Below are 17,417 nucleotides of genomic sequence, written 5' to 3'. Positions count from 1 at the left end.
CCCCCCTTGGGCCACCTGCATTCAGGCAACGGGATGAGTGTAAGAAAGAAACGGAGGCTGAATTATGCGCAGCAATGGCACTCATACAATTACACAGAAATGGATGGCAATGCATTTTGCATTGTAAGGTGAAGGAGTACATTTTCATGTCACTGAAAGAGGTAATGGTGTGGCTCATGGAGAAACATTCAATTGTGTCATTCAGGTTCAGGGGCTACGGCAGGTATGCATGAAAGAATAAAATGGACAATGATTATTAAAACATTTTTTTTTTCTTTTGAAATGGAGGTTTCCTCTTAGGAATCAAGACATACATCATTGCACTAGTGCAATATTACATTCTGAATAACATCTAAAATATGTGCATATGTGACTGTGTAAATGTAAATATCTCAATCTGAACATTAGTAATTAAGCAATGCTTCAATAGGTCTATGATATACATGCAGAAACATGAAATCAAACTGACTTAATTACAAATCACTGTTAAGTTGAATGACATGACTCAAGTAGTTATCACTAAATATCATCAAAGTCACTTCAAGCCACAATACTCAACTGCTTGTAGTTGTACCATTGCAGTATATTAACCCAATAATTACACTACTTTACCAAGGTTAGCCTATACTTTATGACACTGAGAGCTAAATCTGAACAATAGATAAGTGCCCAACAACGTACTATTTTCTACATAAATTTTCACTGATGTCCCATGTTTCACAGAGGAATATATAATTGCTGTCATCGTTTTTTTACTAGCTTCTGCAGCAGATGTGCTTCCATAACAGAGGAAATAATCACTGGTCATTCAAACTAATTACTGACTGGGATCAAGATGGCCACTGCAGCCACATTACTTGATTCTGCTGAGTAGTATGCTTGATGCCTTCTACACTGTACATTTTATCTCACCAAAACGCCAATCTTGACCTACATATTTACTGGTGTATTAGGATGCTACTTTTCAGCTTAAAATAAACAGCCTTTATGAACATATAGTATGTCTCTTTTTCTGTTCTTTCTGCTTCACAAAGATATCAGGAAAATTGCAATTTTGCATAAAAAACAATTGAAATGAACTCTTAGTAAGCATATTTTTTTCTTTAAATGTAATTCATGGCATACTTCCACTGTAAACTACTGATTTTGAATTTTGAATTAACATAAGCTTGTCTTATAAATATACACCATGTATAAACTTTGTCAGTCATTGGTCCTTTTCTGCACCCATCTACAGGAATAGGGCGAGTGTGTTTGTGTGTGTGTGTGTATGGGGGGGGGGGGATGATAGAGAATCTCATTATAGAGAAGAGACAGATATGTTTATCCAAGGCAGGAATGCTGAGGTCCCCATGGAGATGAATGTCACCAGCGTGACTGGCATGACATCACATGACAGAGATGCCTGACTGGGGCTGACTCATGCAACACTCTCCCTCCATCTCTCACCCCTTCCCTTACAGCCTCTCTTGACCCCCTCCCCCTTCTCTATTTTTCCATCTTATACACGCAATGCACTGTCTGTCTTTATATATCTACCTATCTCTTACCCTCTCTATCTTTCTCTCTTTCATCGCACCAGCATGGAATATTACTCAGACATCTTCTTCCTTTTAAAAGTAAGAAGTTGACCTGGGGGGGGGGGGGGTGCGAGGATTGCAGAAGGGCCTAAACATGGTGGAGCATTTGCCTATAGATGAAAAAAGCAAACCATCACCAATGAAAGTACAACAAACATAACACCTATCACATCATACAGTACTTTGAGAGAATATGCCACATTAACCCATTAAGGACGAGTCCCGAGTATACTCCCGCAAGTGTCTGTAAAGATGGGAAATGCATGTTGTAGCAAAATCAGCCAGTCCTCAACGGGTTAAGTAAGCCATTCTGATTGTGAGCCAGAAGAGCCAGATGGGGCCAACACTTGTCAAGAAAGAAACTACATAATGTTATAATGTGTGCTGTTGAGTTTTATGTCAAAATGAAGGAACAGCAATCATCAAAAGAGGAGGAAAAAAAAAAAGAATCTTAATGAAGCTGATAATAGTACAGATGATATGATTATGGTAATCTTTACCAATATCAATGTAATCACTACTATCATAAACTGATAATAATGTCAGTTATCAATAAGTATTCCTGAATACATGTTACATTGTTTGTGGTACCTGGCCTATTGCACTCTCTATTAAAGAATGAAACCATTTTAAAACATGCTATCCTGACGAGTTTGCAGAGACTCCAACTCTCCCGTTTTCGACGGGAGATCTCCCGCCGAAAGCCCTTTTTTGCACAATCTCCCGTTCTCCCGTTTGAGATTTGATTTCTCCCGCCCTGGCTCTGTGTCTCCCGGTGGAAAGGATTTCTTACTTATTTCTATCGTATGTTGAAAAAATAAGCCTTAGATAGCACCAGAGAACATCTAGAATCCTAGGAACTTCGCGCTTCGCACACATCAACTTGGAGTCTCCCGTTTGCTAGGGGTTTCGGGCGGGAGAATCTCCAGATCAGAAGGTGCTTGGGGTTGGAGTCTCTGAGTTTGTATTTGTGTATTTTAACAAGACAGGCATTCTATGCTGTGATAACAGATTCATCCTTTACTTTGTAATATAATAAGAAGTAAAATTCAGGCAACAGAGCTCAGATCTTCGGTAACTCCAGAGGTTGCATTAGGCTTGCCTAATCTAGTTGCAAAGGGCTATCAAGTGCTGGTGACTGAAATACATGTAGAATTAAACCAAATAGGCCTATATGGGGCAGTGAACTGGCTTGGTACATCCATGATTTTTAATACTACATGTACATGCACAGAACTTTCATGAACTCATCAACTTTGTAGTTGACCTGTTTCTCTGCCTCAGAGGAACTGATACATCATGTGATCACTCTCATCCAAGACTCCATGCATAATGGATTCTTTCATTTTCATACAAACATGATGTACATTAATATTCATGCTTGTTTCGTTTTGTACGTGTACACAAGAATAACAGTAGTAAAGTAAACAAAAACTATGCTAAACACGTCTTTAAATCAGCATCAAAGTAGATATAGCATCCTTTCACTATTATCTAATACATTTTCTATGATAACTATAGCTGATAGAGTTCAAATATCACAATTCAAAATTACTTAATAAACCATACGTACACTGAAACAGTCTGTGGGATATTAAATTTGAAGACTTGGCATTGTTAAAAATATCTTATTCTTATCTTCTAACATGTAAAACACTTTGCATCACACACTGTGTACAAGTGGTACATGAACATCAAAGTACTTATTTTCTTTCACACCTTTTCTATGCAAGCGATGTACTGTATGATATCAAAGCAGCTCCAAGATTTGTAACATTTTTGCACTAGTATCAAACATCTGCAGAGCAGAAAAGGTCCAGATAAGACAAGGTGAAATCAATTGTAGATTGTACATGAGAAACACAGGATTGTGGTTTCTTCTATCTGATCATGATGAATGTGATACCAAATCTAATTATCTCTGACCTGTCCTTGACAGTAAGAGAGACTGGCTGCAATTGAAAGTCACTTTGAAGAATAGAATAAAACAAAAACAATGAATGGCTGCCTAGTCTGACACTCCCGTTCTGAATGCTCCATGCTTTAAGCAGCTAAATTGGAGCCATGCATCAATAATCAGGGCCGAACATTTGTGCTGCCACAGCGAAGTTGTATACAGGATCCACGAAATTGCTCCCAGGAATCTGATATGGCCAGATTAGCATGAGTTGTGAGGGGCCTCACTGTGGGTGATAGCGTAACAGACACAGCAGTGCCACAGTCGTTTTCTGTTCTCCAAAATTGTACAAACTCTCTTATCACTGTCATGTCTCAATCATACAAATTTGTATTCTGCAGTTAATCACATGTCATCTGGATAATCCACACCAGAGCATGTACATTAAACTTTACATATATCCACGAGTCATGCTTTAATAGTAATGAGTGAAGATTATCACTATTGGTGTGGAGTAAATTTCAATACAGATTGTACATGGTAGCCTTACTAATTTATTCTTTTTTTTTTAATAAAAAATAATGTTACAGCTGACCAGTCAAGTTCTATGGTCTAGCATGTATTTTGGGTTTGTTACAGTTTTGAACTATTAAACGCATTTTTGTTGTTCACTTGCATCTGTTGTACTAGTTGCAAAGTTTTACACTATACCAAATATCAAAATGAACTAATGTTATAGTGTACTAATGGAGCTACACTAGATCCATGGTGCAATAGTACTTTGAAATTCATGTACATAGCATTGGTACTGATTATAAGCAACACATCCAATCATTTTCATATATGAAACAACTAAAAAGAAGAAAAAAATCAGATAATAATGTAAAATAGTAAAACATAATGCCGAAATAGCTGAATTTCTGTGTAGAGCCAGTATTACAAGAGCTGCCAACTTTTGTTAAGGCCTTTCAGTACTTTGATGGCTGAAAATCAGTAATTTGCACCTTTTTTGAGTGAATATCAGTAATCCTCATCAGTGTAATGGAATACATGTACAATAGGGGCCTATCACATACAATGATTTCTAAAATCAGTAATTTGCTTGTAACCTTCAGTATTCTCCGATTTCAGAAGAAATGACTGAAAATCAGTACTAGTTGGCAGCTCCATATTACACAGCTACTGCCTGGACGTAAATACAATGATTGAATTCTGACATGTATAAAGTGCATCATACACTGTGGCAATATCATTCAATATGAAAGAAAGTTACAATATCTTCCATACAAAGCTCAAAAAGCACAGGTCTTAGTATCAACTGAAAATTATAATTAGATTTGTATAAAGAGGGAGATTGGATGCTTACTAAATCGATACAAAACTAAGTAAGACATTGCCTTTACCATCATGGAAATATTTGTACGCTGCACTGCATTGATGCATAGCTTTGTGACCTGCACATTTCAAGGAATATCACAATTCAACATGCCTTGCTATGGACAGCCCCAAACAGTCATCTTGCTCCAAACAGTGACTGCAACATTGACAGAAATATTAATAACTCAAACTCTGTATTTATGCTGGGAATACTGTAGAACACCCCTCCCCTCCCCCCCCCCAAAAAAAAAACACACCAAAAAAAAAACAACAACAACAACACACACACACTATCAAAACATACCACGAGGTCAATCCAACACACACTTTTTCTTGTTTTTTCAGTGTGCTATTAAATCATTCATGAAACTGTGGAGCCGTCTTGGTACTACCAACATACATCAAACTTGGCACAAAGACAATTCTCCACTGCTGAAGGAATGAATCACTTGTCTCAAGAGAACATTCTATCTGTGAGTAGATCACACACGTTCATGTTGTACAAAATTGTTCCCTTTCAAGTCTAGAAACAACTACAGAACATTATGCCAAGCGTATTCTTCACTGGTGCTGGAAATAGTAGTTCTAAAGGGTGCAGCAGGAAATATTTGGATTCCACACGTTTTTCCTAATATCACATGCCATAGGATGAATTGTCAGGAAAGACATTCCCAAGTTACGCTGGAGAAAAAAAAAAGAGAAAAGAGAGTGTCACACTGAATGACATTGAGAAATTTCATCAATATCCTTCTGTTCAATTAGGAGATTCACCTGATTTAGTGAAGCAGCAAGTAATAGTCGTTTTCACATCAGCCCGATAACAATCCAAGCTTGAGATGTTTTATTTTTTCTTCACAATCGCAAATTAGCATGTTATTTCATTTCCTATTCACATCAGCCTGAAGAGAATTACCTCAATTTTTTTTTTCTCAAGCTGATTCGATAGCTGAGCATGCGCAAACAGTGCGCAATTTTCAAAAAAATTACCAGCAACTTGTGTGCAGGTAGCCCGGATCGATTGGGTCACATGCATAAGCATAGAGCATGATGGGATGCATTGCGCTAATTTCTTGAGGCAAATTCATGTTATCAAATAACATGTACTAGTTTGTAAATCATCCAGCTATCTTGGAAATTTCCCGAGTTTGGGTCAAGAAATTTTCTCAAGCTTAGTCTTCAAATTAGCATGCTAATTTGAATTCACATTATCAAATAATGTGCTATTTCTTCATCGGGTTATGAAATTCAAGCTTGAGATTCTGAAAATAGCATGCTACTGCGAAGCATCAGTCTGATGTATTACCCGGTACTTGATGACAAGGGGAGTTTATTCATCCAGTAGGATGACTTCATTCCATCAAAATCAAATGCGATTGCTCGATTGCTGACACATTGCAGTGTACAGGCTTAAGCATGAGTTATTATTATTATTTTTTTTTTTTTTGGGGGGGGGGGGGTTGCCATGGATTTGATAGCAGCACATGCATGCAGTTTAACAATAGAGAAAAAGTCTGTTTCATCTTAACTTCCACAGAAATGACGGATCATTATTTCGAAGTGAAAAAAAGAATCTTTTTTTTTTTTTTTTTGAACTGACTCTGACTTTGGGTGAGCACAATTGAATCGTGTTGCCTCTGAACACTAGGACACAAGAGAAAAAGACTTCAGCTTCACAATGGCTGCACCTCTTTCCCTCGACACACTGTAGCTCTGTGGTATTACATACAAGGCTGAACTGCAAAGCCATTTATTGCCACCATAATTGATAGTGCTCTGCTGAATAAACATTGGGGATGTGGCTGTCCACCGCAGTCATTCTGGATGTAGTATTGATGTCTTTTTCTCGCACTCACACATGTAATTCCACACTATGGTCGACTTGACTACAGCTGTTTAACACACAAGAAAATTCCTGGAGATATTAAAAAAGCAGAATTGAAGAAGCTTTGCGAATGGGATATATTGTAAAACTTTCTCGGGGAATTATCAAATCCTATACACATTATCACCCGGCAGTGATATCAGTTACAAACTTCATATGAAAAATAGCTGACATGATTGTGTCATCAACTCTCAGCTAATCTCTCCCATTCATTTGTGATAGAAATTTATCACCACAAAAAATAACCCAAAATGAAAACACACATTTTTCATCAACAATTTGGCAACTACAAGTCTTTTCCCCCTCAAAGTCATCATAGACAGGTTATTACAACATATCACAAAATTTCAGCACAAATGACAGATTGACACCATTATTTTTTTTTTCATTCTATGCAACAACAACAAAAAATGGTAAAAATATGTTGGTCATTGAAAGACAGTGAGTCTGTGTCATCATTGCCTTGTCTACAAATCATTTTGAGTGTGGCTGCTACTGTTATATGAAAACAAGTGAATTTCCATAAGTGCCTTTTTTACCTATGGTAAGATTTTGACAAAACTTCTACCATTCTCTTTGTTTCATTTTTTCTTTGTTTCAAAGTCAATTTGAACATGGTTTGGACTTGCACTTGTATGGGCTAAGTTTGATTGGATTGCAAATCCATGCTACAGCTTCAAAAGGGGAACTACTGTACAAGTGGCCTTGAATTCTGCTTAAAGGGAAGGTAAACCCAAAGAGCAATGTGGATTGAGTGAAAGCAGCAACATTAGTAGAACACATCAGTGAAAGTTTGAGAAAAATCGGACAATCGATGCAAAAGTTATGAATTTTTAAAGTTTTGGTGTTGGAACCGCTGGATGAGGAGACTACTAGAGGATATGACGTATGAGTGGACAACAATACAAAGAAAATATAAAGGATATTCAACAAAAATTCACTTTTCTAGAATTATGAAAGAGCAGTGGACCAACCGCTTTCAGAAAGCAGGGGGAATAATTGCTACCCTTAACATATGTCAATATCAAGTTGATGGAATTTGTAATTTTCATGAAAAATGGATTTTTGTAGTATTTTCTTTATATTTTCTTGATATTGTAGTCCACTCATACGTCATAACCTCTAGTAGTCTCCTCATCCAGCGGTTCCAACATCAAAACTTTAAAAATTCATAACTTTTGCATCGATTGTCCGATTTTCTTCAAACTTTCACTGATGTGTTCTACTAATGTTGCTGCTTTCACTCAATCCACATTGTTCTTGGGGTTTATCTTCCCTTTAATTTTGCTGTGAATTGTGATAGCTACTATTATTTTGTCTCTTCCACTAGGAAAGGTTTTGGAATTCAATGCATAAATTGAGCTTTTGGTACAAATCAAAGTATAAATCATAGCCCCAATTACAAATGATCTGAATGAAACTAGATCAAATATGCTTCAGGTGGTAGGTGGTGTGGTGGTGGTGGGCAACACATTAGGAAAGGGAGGAATTTGCTGTGAATAATGGGTTTTAACAAGAGATTGAGTTCTCTACAAACCTCTACTTTCCTTTCAGCCACCATCGCTTCAATAAAACCCCATTTTAACAGAGCCTTTCAAACCAGAGTTACTGCAACAACATCCGGACAATCTTTATTTACCCTGCCTGTTACAAAATACTCCTTGAAAATGTTGCTCTTGTGTTTTCATGGTAACTTTTGCCAAATTCTAGCCTAGGCCAGCTAGGGTAGTTACCCCAACATTACCCCAACATTATCACGGCAACGTCCTGACACTCTCATGGTAAGTTTCTGCTGATAAACTCAATAGGCATGCGCACTCGTCCAGACAGAATGACGCACAGTGCGCCGATCACATGCATGAATTGTATGTAACCACTGATCTAAGGGGTTGAGATCTGGAGCACACACATATCGCGCTTAGCCGGCAGGGTAGTCGTACAATAGTGCATCTGGGGTCTGTCAGTGGACACACCCCTTTCACACATGAATGGATAGGTTGTTATGGAAACCTACCCAGAAAAGGTTTCATGGTGAATAGTATCTCTTGCTCTCTCCAGCAGTTTTATTGCCCAAGATGAGGGATTCTCACTCCGGAGGGACGCTGTCCCGACATTTGTCAGGGTAAGGTCCCATGGTATAAGTCTGTCAGTGATGATTGCCTATGAAACAATATTGTAGGTACTGGTACGTTAAAAGTGAATGGATTTTGAAAATGTGAAGTCCCAAACTTTCCTGAATTGTGCTAACTTATTGTATACGCTGTTATTTTCGCGTACAGATATTTTTGCGAATGACGAGGTCACAGACATTTTCGCAAGATGTTGTTTTTGCGAATCGACGCGGACACTTACGTCAATGCTCTATTAACACAGCGCATGGAGTCATTTTCGCGTGTTGTTAAATTCGCGATCCAACTGTGATTCCTGAAATTCGCGAAAATAACAGTATATACAGTAGATTGATTACACTTTATACTGCTTACAAGGACAACAGTCCTAGTACACAGCGAGTCTTTCATGAAAACTTTCATCTTGACTTTGGCAATACTACGCACACAGATGATCTCATGAATGGTAATGCATCTAACCATCACAGAATTTGCCACACTGGAACTCTCCAGTTATAGCTAATTTTAGCTTTCCACCTTTTTAATCAATTCAGTGTGATTTATTAACAGTAAGTCAATATAAAAAGAGATGCTATTAGCTGAGTGGGACTTCTAACCTTGGACAGCTGAAATGGACGAATCAATAAGTCAGGCATCAGGCTGCAGCGGTCAGAGGGATTAATTAGTGACCAGCTCATATAGGACATGACATGTGTGTATTAACTGTCATAACCCTTCCTACAATAACGAGACCTAATTTGATACTTGCTAAAGTGCAAGTATTTGCAACTTTTGCAGACCAAAAAAAGAGCCATGCATAAAGAGCAAAGCACTATACCACAAATGCTCTCTGCATTTGAACAAACAAACTAAATACTGACAGGGTTCTGACTATAAGATACTGGCATGTTCATGTTTTTAACCAGCATATTTATATCTTAATTCCACAGAATATGAAACAGTGCCAAGTCTCCATCAAAGTAACTCGAAAAATGTCACATGGAAAAAGCAAATTTTGCCACAAATAGTGACAGTGCCGAGTATTTCTCCCACTGTTGGAAACAAAGCCACGAAAGAAGCGATGTATACTTCAAAAGTTTTGAAATTGCTATACTGCATTTCTTGGAACATGAAATGGGCAATGTTGTTTTCACTTTTGATAACAGACTTTTTGTGCTGCAGAGCAAAGTCAGCAGCCAAGGTCACACTGGCAAAAGATCGAGAAGATAGATTGCAATTTTTAATAGCTCAAAGTTTTGCCAGTATGACTGCAAACTTCCTGCGAAACTTTGTGCAAATCTTCCCATTCAAACTAGGGATATTTCCCAACCCCTGCCAAACTTCTCGATCTTTTGCCAGTGTGAACACTAGAAACTGAAACTTCATGAAATTTGCCACGTGACCAGTCCACCATTTGTTTTCGGTAGGTGTCTCAGAAGTGCACGGCTATTGTATTATACAGGTGTTCATTGTTACCTCCCACTTCAGACAGGGAAATCTTTGTTTTCTTTCTTGCGCACACGCACTAATGACCCAAACTTCTCAATCTTTGGCTGCCAGTGTGAATGGACGACACAAGATCACAAAGACTTCGCGATCTTAAAGGGATGGTACAGTATTGGTGGAGATGAGAATTGGACTTTTAACTTTTTGCGAGATACCAAGAAAACAATTATGAAATAGTACAGAGCATACCATTTTAAGAGGAATTCAAAGTTTATATGATGAAAATCGGGTTTGGAAGAGCTGAAACATCCAAAAACAAAGTATAACAAAGCGATCGTAGTAAAGTGTGGGTCCCACACTTATTAAAATCGCTCTGTTTTTGATATCTCAGCCATTTCAAAACCAATTTTCATCAAATAAACTTTGAATTCCTCATGGAATCACATGCTCTTTCATATTTCATAAGAGGTTTCTCATTATCTCACCAAAAAATGTCAGAAACCTGAAATTAGGTCTCAACCGAAACTATACGACCCCTTTAAACTTCACGATCTTTTGCCAGTCTGACCGCACCTATTGAGAGACAATTTGATGACAGCAGAATATGCCAATTTACTGCTGCCCTTAAAATGCTCACTGCATCCCTTTAATTGTGGCTTGGAAAGGGTAACAGGAGGTAAGACATTTTGATGCTTCAAGTTCGGTCCTTCATCAAAATGATTAATTTCCCTTGGGCATTGGGGGGTTCTGCAACATTTGACAAAATGACCCAAACAGAACTTGGAATGTAAGTGCCACATTGCCAGCTCCTGTCAGATCAGAGAGTCATCGATAAAAATCTCTTGCAGATATCATTCACTATACCTATAGATCATAAATCACATCAAATTTCCTGTTTATTCATTTACTGATATGACGGCACACATTCAACTCCAACATCAAAGGGAAACTCTATCCTATGCTGAATTTGACTGTAACAAGAAGAGTATACCAGTACCATAAAATAGAAACGGAACAGTTTCATCTAAACTGTACAAACATAAGTTTAACACGCTTTTACGAAACTAAGATATTGGTCTCAATGACAGCATGCATATGACAAGGAGAAGATGTTATCAGTTATCAGCTAACAATTCTGTCTTTCATTTGTATATGAAAATACTATAAAATCACTTTAATGGTTAATAGAAAGATTAAATGAGAACTTACCTGTTTGAAATTTGATCTTTATTTTACGAGGGAGTTGTAGGAAGAGAATACATTGAGACCCGCTTTGCGCACGCGCAGTCATTTTTCGAAGCATCAAATGTGGCTGCTGGATATTTGAAAGATTATGGAGAACTTAGCTTCACGTTTGAAACTTTGGGAGGGAGAGGAGGGAATGTATTCTCTTCCTACAACTCCCTCGTAAAATAAAGATCAAATTTCAAACAGGTAAGTTCTCATTTAATCTTTCTATTTTACTTCTGGAGTCTCCGAAAGAGACTACATTGAGATTTTGAAGCTCAGTAGCCATATTTGTAAGAAATATAACAGAAATGACTATGAATTGTCATTTACCAAAACGGTAAATTGTTTACCTTGCCTGGTCATTTTAGTAGAGCAGTTGAAAGACACTTGCTCCCATCCAGCAAAGGTTTTCTGTAGTACTTTCTGAAAGTCTTTTCATTCGTCCAGCCTGCCTTCTCAAGGATAAACGAAACTGGCAAGTCTGCTCTGTGTGCAGCTGACGTCGCAGCTGCTCTTGTTGAGTGAGCCTTATATTTTGAAGTGTCGATTCCTGCCGCTGTCATAACATCTTTGATCCACCTGGAGATGGTTTGTGACGTAACTTTCGCATGGGGTCTGCGAAAACTAATAAAGAGCCGACGCTCTTGGCCTCGAATTTCCTCAGTCCTCCGTATGTAGGCTTTGATGTAGTTGACAACGCACAATCGACGATCTGGAGGGTAGGCTCTCATGCTCAGTGTGTAGCCAGCGTTTCCAGGCCTATTTTGTTTCAGTAGCTCGCTGAAATGAAATGTAACTGATGATCCCTTGAGTATCATGTTGTCCAAATTCAGGAGCTGCAACGACTGTGCTCTCTGTGTTGAGATGAGAGCCATGAGCATGCATAGCTTTTTGGTGAGATCTTGTAGGCTCAGTGCATTTGCCGGTGACAGCTTTCTGAGATAGCAAAACACAATATTTACATCCCAAGTATCTACATAGCGAGGTCTTGGGGTTCGGAGATGGAAAACTCCCTTCATAAATCTTGATATCAAAATGTTGTTCCCAACTGTAGAGGCACCATCCTCAAGAACTAGGAATGATGCGAGCGCACTTCTTGCTGTGTTGAGTGCATTGTATCCAAGACCTCCTACATGAAAAAGCTCACTAAGAAATTCTAAAACAAACTGAACACTAGAGTGAAGATGGCTTTTCTTCTTACTCTTGCAAAAGTCTTTCCACTTCTTTATGTACACACAATATTGCTTCTGGGTAGAGGCTCTCCAAGAAGCGGCCAAAATGTCCACAATTTCCTTCTTTAGTCCTGTCCTTTCGAAGGGCTGCCGCATAACCTGCAACAGAGAAGATCAATTCGATCATACAAGGGATGTGGTTCATGCGTAACAGGTTGCGTTAATAGGTTCCTACTCCTTGTAATTAGCACTGCTTCACCCTTTAACATCCTTTTCAGCTTAGGAAACCATGCCTGTGTGGGCCAATTTGGCACTACCATTATGCCTTCAGCTCTATCTGTTCTAATTTTTTGAAGACATCTTGGGATGAGACAGAAAGGGGGAAAGGCATAGAATTTGAATTCTCCCCAATCCAAGGTAAATGCATCTACGGCTTCTGCATTTGGATCTGGCAACCAAGTGACATATCTCTCAAGTTGGTTGTTTAGTCTGGACGCAAAGAGATCAATGTCTGGAAGCCCAAAAACTGAAACTAGTTTGTTAAAGGCTTGCTTGTTAAGCATCCATTCATTTCGGTCACTGAACTTTCTAGACCTGCTGTCTGCCTCAGTGTTCTCACTCCCTGGAAGGTGTGCTGCAGTAACCCAAATATTACGTTCCATGCACCACCTCCAGATGTCTCTAGCTGCACTGTCACAGTCCTTGGACTTAATACCCCCCATGTTATTCAAATAAGCAACTGCTGTTGTGTTGTCTGACCTAAGGAGGACATGAACATCATGTAAAGAAGAGCAAAAGGACTTCAGTCCAAACCCGGCTGCCAATGTCTCCAGGTAATTGATATCATTCTTTCTAGCTCTTTCCATTTCAAGATCGTTCCATCTGCCTCCTGTTTCAATGGACAGATTTGTGGCTCCCCAACCAAGCCCACTAGCGTCTGTACGCAGCTCAAGTGTAGGTCTGTTACGCTTAATTGGTGCACACTCCTCAAAGACATGATTAATCCACCATTTGAGCTCTTCTTTCCCTTCTAATGACAGCTTCATAGGTCTGTCAAAATGGCCTTTGTTAGCTTTAAGGGCGGCAATTTTGTCACGTTCTAGGCATCTGTAGAAAAGAGGGCCATGTTGGACTCCAGGGAAAGTAGCTATTATCTTCCCGATAACATGTGACACCTGCCTGATTGTGGGTCTAGTATTGTCAAGCAAGTCTGAACAGACTGTGATAATGTCCTGCATTTTCTCTTCTGGCAAGGAGATAGTCATATCACCAGTGTGCAGCTTAAACCCTAGGAATGTGAGCTCTTGTTGGGGTTCTAGCATAGATTTCTCCTCATGGACTACGAAACCTAGCTCAGACAGGAGATTTGTGGTTGCACGTACAGCCTCCTTTATTTGTTCTATTGACTCTCCGATAATGAGAGTATCATCAAGGTAGCCTAATACTATGTGCCCCATTTCTCTCAGTGTAGCGAAAACAGGTTTCATGAGCTTGGTGAAAAGTCTGGGCGCTGTGCTGAGCCCATTTGGTAGGACTTTGAACCTGTAAAATTTCCCTTGCCATGGAAATTTCAAGAATTTTCTGTGTTCAGTGTCAATTGGAATGGAGTAGTAAGCATCTCGGAGGTCGACTGAGGCTAGGAAATCTCCTGGGGAGATTAAAAGGGCAGCTGTATGAATGTTATCCATTTTGAAGTGTTGTACGCTCACACACTTGTTCAAATCTGTCAAATCAAGTATTAGTCGAACACCCCCATTTTTCTTGGGTCGTGTGAAAATGTTTGAGAGAAATTCTCCTTCTTCATGACCACATTCTTCGATAACATTCTTAGTCAGTAAGCTTGCGATCTCTCTGTCAATACAAGCTGAATTGTGCTGGTTTGGTTTGTATTGAATGAAGGGCTTATCCCTCCTAGGGGACATACATGCTTCTTTAAATTCAATTTTGTAACCCCTGATTGCTGCCAAAATAAATGGATCAGCTGTGATTTGGCACCATCGCCTGTAAAAAAGCCTCACTCGACCTCCGACTGCCACTGGAGCTTTCTTTGGAATACATTGCACACACGTACAAATACATTGGGGAATGCAGGTATGATCATGATGTGAATCGAAACTACCTACCTCTTTGGGTATGCTGGTAGTTATTTCTTGCGCTGCATTGGAGGCCTGTGCTGTGGAGCCTGTTGTGGGGGGCGGCTCGCTGTGCGGGGTGGTGGCTGCTTGCTGTGACCCCACTGTGGGCGCTGACCTAAAAAAGGCCTGCTACTACCGCCGGCTGTTGGTCTGTGTGTTGAGGCAGCTGAACTTGCAGTCCAGCCAGCACTTCTGTATTGTCGCTTGGAGAAAGCTGCTCCCCTGTACGGGTGGTACGTACTAGACTGTGGCCGCGAAATTGGGTTTCTCATCACCCCTGATGCAGCTTTCTGCTCCTCTTTGAGATCTTTCATTCTCTTTCCCAATTCATCCCCGAATAGGAATTTAGTGACGGGAGTGGAAGGTTTGCAAAGATGAGAGTAAGTGGCTGCCATGTCCGGCTTGATAAGTTCTTTCCTCAACGAATTGAGTTCAAAATTGGCATTGCACAGCAACGCCAATGCGTCCTGCTGTGTGTCGGTCAGCCGAGGTGATGGGAAGGACTGTATTAGCGCGCTCAGGCCCTTCGTCAGCGACTTCTGCACACGCTGTAACTTGGCATCTCTACTGCGTGTGTGTTGCGGTAGGTTATCCCAGATCGGGCCGTTCACCTTCGGTGTAGCGAGGTAAACACAGTTGCTCGGGGCTGGATACTTAGATGCCGTCTCTTCCAACACTTTTTCTTCTAGAGGGTGGCTTATGAGGTAAGTAGTAGAGCTGGCTAAGTCCTCGTCTACCGGTAGCCCTGTATCACCCGGCTTGGCAAATTTTGCTGCGAGAACGGGAATTTCTAGCACGTCTGCCGCGTCTGACGCAAATTCGCCTTCTTCTCTGTTGGCTTCGCCCGTGTCACGCACGTGCGGCTCCCCGCACTGTTGAAAATCAGTTTCCATAGGAATTTCACACTGTCCCGCGCTGTGCGCCTCATCGTACGCCACAAAATGGCGCGATGCCGGTTTCGGCGGCGTGGAGTTTACACTGGGCAGCGCGTCGACCACTTTACTCAGAAGACTTTCCAGTCTCGATAGTCTGTCCTCGACATCCGAGGATTTTTCGGCCGTCTTTGGGCCCTGCTTCGCTTGCGGCACTTTACCCGCCATGTTAGTACCGGAAACCGTGACCGACTTAACTAGTTTCTTTTTCGGCTTGACTTGTTTGCCTGTCGGAGGGGAACGTTCTTCGCAAACAACGTTGGTGTTTGCCACTGCGCCGGGCTTAGCCGGATGATGCAGCTGTTCTTGGGGCTGTTGTACCTCCATCACCGTAGCCACCGCGTGACTTTCGTGGAATGAGGCCGCTAGAAAAGGCTGTGCTTGCCGCCTTGCTAAGCACCGAATAATCGTTGTACGATATAGGAAGATAGCGGAATCTAAATTCCACTAACTGCTGGTTTCTAGAACCGTTAGTACCGCGAAATGCGAAAAAAGATCAGAATTTTCGACTGCGATAAGGGAACTGCGTTCGAATACTCGTGCGTAGAAAAGCGATATGACTGCGCGTGCGCAAAGCGGGTCTCAATGTAGTCTCTTTCGGAGACTCCAGAAGTAAAATATTTTAGCAACAATAATTTATTCCTTTTATAAGTATTCAAAGATCATAACTGCTAATTGTTATAATGCTAGAATAACTTGAAGACAAGAAGTGAATCTTTCTTCTAAATTTCATTCAAATGTTACATCAAACAAATTGGAGACTTCATGAGGGTCTAATATCATCACTTCACATAATGTGCATACATTAGGATTTTGTAAAAACATACAAACAAATGTTTATTACACTAGTAAGTCAGCTTCTGCCACAGCTTTGGTTCCACCATTTGATTTAATGAACCTTCCACAGTTTGGTACTTAAGACATTTATTTCTTACAGTCCATTTGATAACAATGTTGTGTGTGTGTGTGTGTGTGTGTGTTTTTACTTTAATTTGACTTCCTCCCACAGACTTAGATGAAAATAATAATTGGTAAGAAATACATACACCTTGTAAATCAAAACCCCTGCACAGAGAAACTAGTGCATCAATTGTGTAATACAAGTGGTGCTGTAAAAACTGACACACCCTTCATATTGATCATGTGTAGTCCATTCAAATATAACCTGCACTGCAGAGTGTGACATATAATGATACTGATTTATACTAAACTTATTTTCATTAATTGTGAATGTTCTTCATTTAATAGTTAATATCACTGAGGTGTGTGACAGCAAAGGTAACCAGAAATAATGCATAGGAATAAGAAGCGATTTTAAATCCTTAATTTTCTTTTAGAAATACCAAAACATTACATCTTCTGTGTTCTTGTGACATAGAACAAGAAGATACAGTTGCAGATGTACATGTGAAGAGTTTGTTTGCAAAAACCGATAAGTCCATTTTTGAAGATTTTGAAGTACGGTCTCTGTCACAAAGTACAAAATGATACCTTTTAAATGATATATTGGTCACTACATTATAAAGGTATATTTTTGAAGTTATGGTCAGAAGAAGCAAAAATTTTCTTATTATTCTCTTTATTTTTCTTGACCTTTAATCGCAAATATCTCCGTTTGACAAATATGGACTTATCGGTTTTTGCAAACAAACTCTTCA

General features: G+C 39.7%; 2 protein-coding genes across 2 annotated transcripts; both read right to left on the bottom strand.

Annotated features, from left to right (window-relative positions):
• Positions 1–11,875: 11,875 nt before the first annotated feature.
• On the bottom strand, positions 11,876–12,998 carry LOC140241591 (uncharacterized). Its single transcript, XM_072321324.1, has one exon. The coding sequence runs from the start codon at positions 12,846–12,848 to the stop codon at positions 11,880–11,882; it is 969 nt and encodes a 322-aa protein (XP_072177425.1). The 5' UTR covers positions 12,849–12,998; the 3' UTR covers positions 11,876–11,879.
• LOC140241590 (uncharacterized) lies at positions 12,725–16,319 on the bottom strand. The gene is made up of 2 exons (XM_072321323.1): positions 14,816–16,319; positions 12,725–12,851 (listed from the first exon to the last, which is right to left on the bottom strand). The coding sequence occupies exon 1, from the start codon at positions 16,084–16,086 to the stop codon at positions 14,836–14,838; it is 1,251 nt and encodes a 416-aa protein (XP_072177424.1). The 5' UTR covers positions 16,087–16,319; the 3' UTR covers positions 12,725–12,851; positions 14,816–14,835.
• Between the last annotated feature and the right edge of the window lie 1,098 nt (positions 16,320–17,417).

The sequence above is a fragment of the Diadema setosum genome, chromosome 18, assembly GCF_964275005.1.
Source record: "Diadema setosum chromosome 18, eeDiaSeto1, whole genome shotgun sequence".
NCBI lineage: Eukaryota > Metazoa > Echinodermata > Echinoidea > Diadematoida > Diadematidae > Diadema > Diadema setosum.
Note: the sequence above shows the minus strand (reverse complement) of the source record. Positions and strands in the feature narration are given on the sequence as shown.

Coding starts and splice junctions, on each gene's coding strand:
- LOC140241591 (XM_072321324.1), bottom strand. CDS start 12,848: ATGCGGCAGCCCTTCGAAAGGACAGGACTAAAGAAGGAAATTGTGGAC.
- LOC140241590 (XM_072321323.1), bottom strand. CDS start 16,086: ATGGAGGTACAACAGCCCCAAGAACAGCTGCATCATCCGGCTAAGCCC.